General features: G+C 43.5%; 2 protein-coding genes across 2 annotated transcripts; both read left to right on the forward strand.

Moving 5' to 3' along the window:
• The first annotated feature begins 4,174 nt into the window (after positions 1-4,174).
• LOC139889626 (uncharacterized) lies at positions 4,175-6,035 on the forward strand. Its single transcript, XM_071872567.1, has 5 exons — positions 4,175-4,297; positions 4,382-4,546; positions 4,652-4,808; positions 4,890-5,750; positions 5,953-6,035. The coding sequence occupies exons 1-5, from the start codon at positions 4,175-4,177 to the stop codon at positions 6,033-6,035; spliced, it is 1,389 nt and encodes a 462-aa protein (XP_071728668.1).
• Positions 6,036-6,120: 85 nt separating this feature from the next.
• Positions 6,121-6,534, forward strand: LOC139889627 (uncharacterized). The gene has a single exon (XM_071872568.1). It carries the CDS (start codon positions 6,121-6,123, stop codon positions 6,532-6,534), a length of 414 nt encoding a protein of 137 aa, XP_071728669.1.
• The last annotated feature ends 260 nt before the right edge of the window (positions 6,535-6,794 follow it).

The raw sequence follows: 6,794 nt of genomic DNA on the forward strand, positions 1-6,794 counted from the left end.
TCAACAATACTATATGCCACCTCAAAGTTCTTATCCTTATCAAAATTCAAAGATGATGAATCAGTATCAAATGTCAATGATTCAACAAGAGTTCATTCAACCTCCGAAAAAGTGTTCTTACAAGAATTTCCGCGATTGAAAACCCCCATAATTATCAGGAAGTAAGGATCCGACAGAAACTCTTTGATGGCAATGGTTTGCTGGGATTCTTTGATCTCTAGCATACCGAGTAATGATACACGTACCTCCGCAAATAGCACATCGTGTGTATCACGTGCTGGTTGCACATATAATATGTCCCGCATTGTGTCTATTGCGAGCATTCGATAAACTCTTGCTTAGCAAATAAGTAAGACGGCCAACGAAGCATACCTTATCCTAAAATAACTGAAATCTTGTTCCTAACTATAATACCTATATTTATGGGATTGATATGGGAGAATCTAGAGTCGTTTAAAGATACATCTAGGGTTAGGGTTTAGCTATAAATATAACCCTAAACCTAGCTCAGGAGGATCGAATAACAATCACCGTTTTCTGTATTACTCGATTAACGATTGCATCCAAAAAACACTTTACGGTAACATGTATGTTCATTATGAACTGTAACCTACGAAACCACCCAAGTGGCCATTATTGCGGCTAAGCCATTAATGGTGAACTAAGTCGTTAATCACCCTTTCGTAGATCTTCATCTCAATAAGGGTTATCCACGGTAACCATTGACCGGAGATTAACACTATAATGTTCTTAAACACTCCCACATGGCACTCAACATATGATCAGTCCTCTGCGACATATTTATGTTCGATCAAATGGCACCATCCGTGGGACCATAAATAGAACTGCATAAGAAGTTTGTTTGTTACGAGCGATTAACTTTCAAGCTTCTGATCTTTTATGGTTTGTTCCTGTAATAGGTACTAAGCTATGGGAGGAGGAAACAAGTCTGGTAAAGATCAGTCCTATCATCAGGCATTCGGCCCGACCGGACCAAAAAACCAGGAGAAAACACCTACTTCACAAAAGAAACCTGATGCAGGGGCAGACAAGTCCTTTGAGAAAGCAAAAAAGTCAACAGTTAATACTAGGCGGTGGGGTCCATCCCGATATATTCAGCGCCAAAGTCAACAGTTAATACTAGGCAGATCATGACACATGTAAGTGCATGCGAGTGGTTGTACAAGGAAAACATCGAGCTCAGCGAGCCGACAAACATCAAGACTCCACTTGATAACGTGCACTTCCGGCGAGACACCTCGCCGATCCTAAAGCTTTCTACTTTCTTTACCCCAGGTGGTTCATCCGAGCGCGCCCGCAGTTCTGCGGGTGAGGATAAAAAGAAGAGTCTGGAAAGTTTGCTCAACATCTTGGCTGGAGCTACGCCGGAACAATACGTCCAGGCATTCAACGTGCCTAACTGGGGTGAAGAAATCTTAAACAAGTTTTATGCCGGGATGATGTGCCATAAAGTTAAACCTTTTATGGAGGTCGCACCTGTTAATGAAAATTTCGCACCCCGCATCGCTAACTACGTGCCCGCGTCACCACCAGTTATCCCGTTGACTATGGGATGGTACGATGGCACGATGGATCCCGATGATTTTTTACAAAGATACGAGGGGAATGCCCGTGCGCAAGCATGGAATAATGAAATCAAGTGTCTTGAATTTCAAACTTTACTTCAAGGTGTTGCGAGAGAGTGGTTCAACAATTTGTCATCTCCCCTTGGTAGCTCGTATAGCAATCTTCGTGCGCGCTTCCTGCTGAATTTCCATAACATGCGCACTCAAAAGAGGACGCATGTAGAGTGTCATGATATTAGGCAGGGGGTAAGAGAATCTCTTGGTCAGTTTATTGATCGATATATAAAGGAAGTATCTAAGATGGCGGGTCTGCCAGAAAGTCAAAAAGTGTCAGGGTTTATTCATGGGCTCTGCAGGGAAAGATATCTTACCTTATGGCAGCGTCTGCGCATGAAGGTCCCCGATACTTTAGCAGAAGCAATTAAAGAAGCACACGAGCATATGCGTATGAGGGAGGATACCAATCGGCACGACACCAAGTATCATGATGGGAAAAGTGGCAAAGATGACGATTCCCATCAGGGGTAGCGCAAAAGTGACAGTTCTGGCCAGGATTCTGGCTCGTCAAGGCACAACAATAAGTTCCGAAGATCAAGCACGGGAGCTGATCAAAGGAAGGGACACTTTCCAAACCAGAACTTCGCAATTATGCACGAACTAAATAAAAAGCCTAAGGAAATCTTGGCTACTGAGCATATCTGCTTAATGTTTTATGAGCCTGGCAAGATGTCAGAATACGCCAGGCGCGATAAATCCAAGTTCTGCAAGTTCCATAATGATTATGGCCACGAAATTGATCGGTGTAAATATTTTATTGAAAAGGTTGTAGAGTGCCTCAGGAGGGGTGAGCTCAACCATTTGAAACCTACATAGAAGAAAGGACCTTCCTTGCAGAATCAAGCGCCTGATAAAGGCGCGCCAAATCCGAAAAAGAATGCTGACAAGAGCGCCGATAAAACGATCAACATGGTACATGCTTGGCACACGAGACAAAGACGAAAAGTCGAACAGTTAGAGAAGTGGGAGATAGAACCGATATATTTTCCACCCATACAGACTGTAAATTCGTCACATGCACCAATTGTTATCAAGGGGCGCGTTATCGATTGTGGATACAATGTTAAAAGATTAAACATTGATACGGGGAGCAGCGTTGATGTTTGTACGAGCACTGCTTCAGGCAGCTACCAGAGGAAATCAAGTCAAAATTACGCGTGCCGACTACCATGCTCTCTGGGTTTTATGGGGAGTCGGCATGGCCGTTAGGTGCATTGAACTCGAATTAGAATTAGCAGATGATAATGATCCCTCTCGCTCTCGAGTTGTGCCCATCGAATTTTGTGTGGTACGCTCTTACTCTTGTTACAATGCGCTTTTGGGAAGAGTTACTTTGCAGAATTTTGGCGCGATACCTTCAACAATTCATGGTATGATAAAATTCTCTATCAAGTAAGGAATAGCAATCATTCGAACGGAGTCTGGAAGGGCACTTTGTGCATCCATCGGACCACCAAAATCGCTTCCTACCATTGGCGAACAAATGCTAAGCTGCTCTATTATCGTCAACCCAAAGCACCCAGACAAGCGAATTCAGATTGAGGGCAGCTTATCCAACGACGTTAGAGTCAAGTTGCAGAATATGCTGATAACCAATATGGATGTTTTCGCATGGAGTGAAGAGGACATGACGGGAGTACCTCGCGAAATAGCAGAGCACAAATTAAATGCTAGCCCAAGTTTAACTCCGGTGCGACAGAAGAAAAGGCCTATGGCCCCGGAAAGAAGCGAGTGGCTGCGAATGGAGGTAGAAAAGCTAGTGAATGTGAATATATTTAGGGAAGTGTACTATCAAACTTGGGTAGCAAATCATGCCTTAGTCAAGAAAGCTGATGGTTCATGGTGCATGTGTGTTGATTTCAAGGATATTAACAAAGCATGCCCCAAAGACAACTATCCTCTCCCGGAGATAGATTGGAAGGTTGAATCATTATCTGGGTTCAGATTTAAATGTTTCTCGGATGCGTACATGGGATACCATCAGATTCAGATGGCGAAGGCTGACGAGGACAAGACTGCGTTCCATACAGATCAAGGTATCTATTGTTACACAAAGATGCCCTTTGGATTGAAAAATGTGGGTGCAACCTATCAGCGAGTGGTCGATGCTGCGTTCAGAGATCAAATTGGTAGGAACCTTGAAGCTTATGTCGACGATTTGGTTATCAAAAGCTATACGGAAGTGCAACTACTAGATGACATCCTCGAAACGTTCAACTCCCTGTGCAAAATCAACATGAAACTTAATCCCGCAAAGTGTAGTTTTGGGGAAGAAGAGGGAAAATTCTTGGGGCACATAGTAACCCCAAGAGGAATCCGAGCGAATCCCAAGAAAATTGAAGCGGTGGAACAAATGCAGTCACCGAAACCCAGAAAAGAAGTTCAAAGTCTGACAGGAAAACTAGCGGCGCTAACACGCTTCCTGTCAAAAGCAGCAGAGAGGTCTTTGCCATTCTTCCAGACTTTTAAAGAACTCATTTAAAAAGTCAGACTTCAAGTGGACAGAGGAGGCCGAGAAAGCTTTTCTAGAAATGAAGGCGCTTTTGAAAGAACTGCCTACTTTAATTGCGCCGGTGGTGGGAGAAACATTGATGCTGTATCTTGCGACTTCGAAGGAATCTACAAGCTCTGTTCTTGTCGCAGATAGGGGGCATGTATGTACCATGCTTTATTTATTTTTTATACGCATAGAAAGTTGTATGTTTATGTATATGTGCAACCCGTTCTCTAAAACGCAGGTACAGATGCATGTATACTTTGTCAGTAAGACGCTTAGTGGTAGTGATGTCAATTACACCCCAATGGAAAAGCTGGTATACGCGTTTGTGCACACAGCTCGTAGGTTGCGTCGATACTTCCAAGCGCATCCTATAGTGGTATTGACTGACCAACCCATAAGACAGGTACAAGTCGCGGAACGCGCTACCTATGTATAACGCAATCTTATAAGTCACTTTTAGTGTGCATGGATTGGATGCGACATACTGACAACAATTGTATCATCACAGGTGCTGTATAAACCTGAGGTTTCAGGGCGATTGGCTAAATGGGCCATAGAATTGGGGGAGCACGAAATAAACTTCTCTCCACGGACCGCGGTCAAAGGACAGATATTGGCAGATTACTTGGCCAAAACTATGGTCGAGATAGAAGCGTCAAAGGAGAGTATTGCAACCAAACCTCTATAAAGTCAACCTTGGGAGTTGTATACTGATGGAGCTTGTGGCCCGAAGGGTTCATGCGCAGGGTTAGTTCTGACAAGTTTGGAGGGGAAAGAGTACACTTATGCACTTCGATTTGCATTCACAGCCACGAATAATGAATCAGAGTATGAAGCACTATTATCAGGAATGCGTATAGCGCAGCAGTTGGGTATTAAGTGTTTGGATGCATACGTTGACTCGCAACTCGTGGCAAATCAAGTTAATGGGCTATTTGAGGCGCATGATGCCTCTATGCAAAGCTACCTGGAACTTGTGCAGGAGATGATAGTAAAGTTCGACGTATTCAGACTAACACAGGTACCTTGGGGTCAGAATAAGAAAGAAGATGCGCTTAGCAAGTTGGCTACTTTAGCCTTTGATCACTTGCGCAAAAATGTATGGGTGGAGGAATTGACGCAGAAGTCTATAGATGAGAAGTCTACCGTCGCACCTATTGAGGAGGAAAGCCCAAACTGGATGACACCTATACTCAAGTTTTTAATAGAAGGAATGCTCCCTACAGACGAAAAGGAAGCTAGAAAGGTATGCATGAAAGCGCCCATGTACACTTTGGTAGATGGAGCTCTTTACAGAAAGTCATTCCTTGGGCCAAGCCTGCTATGTATTGGTCCAAATCAAGCGAAATATGTGATCAGAGAGATTTATGAAGGGTATTGTGCTCTACCCTCTGGCTATCGGACTATAGCCGCAAAGGTTATGTGCATTGGGTATTACTGGCCCACCATTCACAAAGATGCAGCTGAGGTCGTGAAAACGTGTCAATCATGCCAACAACATGCGCCCATCAGTAGAGCACCGCGACATCCTATAATACCAATAACAGTAGCTTGGCCATTCTGCAAGTGGGCCATTAATATTGTCGGCCCTATTACCGCGTGCTCAGGTACGCGTGGAATAATTTATATGCATAATACTTCGCTAATTACGCGCTTTCATAGTATTAATGCAATCATTGTTTACTTAGGGGGAATCAAATTCTTGGTGGTAGCAATTGATTACTTCACTAAATAGGTGGAGGCGAAAGCATTGGTGACTATTACTAGCAGGCGCATTCGCAACTTCTTTTGGGAAGATATTGTGTGCAGGTTTGGTATTCCCAGTGAAATCGTCAGCGATAACGGAACCCAGTTCGAAGGAGAACCATTCCGGTCCTGGTGCTAAGACCTGAATATTAAGCAATCTTTCACGTCGGTAGCGCACCCCAGGCGAATGGGCAATGTGAAGTAACCAACTGGGACATTGTAAAGGGGATAATGGCACGCTTGGGCTTATATGGAAACGAATGGGTCGATGAACTCCCAAGTGTATTGTGGGCGCATCGAACTACGCATAAAAATAGCACAGGTGAAACTCCTTTCAGCTTAGTTTATGGGACTGGAGCTATTATCCCTGCAGAAATACTGGTACCCACGAAGAGAGTTCAAAATTTTGATGAGTCAAGCAATGGTGAAGGCTTGCGCGCTAACCTAGACATGCTAGAGGAGCGCAGAGAAATTACAGCTATACGAGAAGCCATGAACAAGCATAAAATCTCCAAGTATTATGATAAGCGCATCAAGCCATTGTCATTCAAAGTGGGAGAGTATGTGTGGCGCAATAATGAAGCAAGCCGAGCAGAGAGGATACTGGAAAGCTTGGGCCCAATTGGGAAGGTCCCTATGAAATAATTGGCACAAGTGCTACAGGATCTTATATCCTAGCTAAAGTAACTGGTAGACGAGTACCTCGTACTTGGCATGCAACCAATTTGAAAAGATACTATATATAATTGTCAGGCTACAGCACATGGGATTGATCACCCGGCAGTATGAGCACTTACATTTTTTAGTGTATTTAAAATGTTGCTATATTTCCAAAGACAATTAGTATTTCTTTTTGGTTGTAAGGGTTTGTCATTTGGTTATGACTTTTGGATTTTATTTATTTT

The sequence above is a fragment of the Rutidosis leptorrhynchoides genome, chromosome 2 (genome assembly GCF_046630445.1).
Source record: "Rutidosis leptorrhynchoides isolate AG116_Rl617_1_P2 chromosome 2, CSIRO_AGI_Rlap_v1, whole genome shotgun sequence".
Taxonomy (NCBI): domain Eukaryota; kingdom Viridiplantae; phylum Streptophyta; class Magnoliopsida; order Asterales; family Asteraceae; genus Rutidosis; species Rutidosis leptorrhynchoides.

Bases quoted from the DNA above. Each gene is read 5' to 3' on its own strand.
- LOC139889626 (XM_071872567.1), top strand. From the start codon at position 4,175: ATGAAGGCGCTTTTGAAAGAACTGCCTACTTTAATTGCGCCGGTGGTG. The intron at 4,298-4,381 runs GTATGTACCATG...TCTAAAACGCAG, and splicing joins TTGTCGCAGATAGGGGGCAT to GTACAGATGCATGTATACTT. The intron at 5,751-5,952 runs GTACGCGTGGAA...TATTGTGTGCAG, and splicing joins CCCTATTACCGCGTGCTCAG to GTTTGGTATTCCCAGTGAAA.
- LOC139889627 (XM_071872568.1), top strand. From the start codon at position 6,121: ATGGCACGCTTGGGCTTATATGGAAACGAATGGGTCGATGAACTCCCA.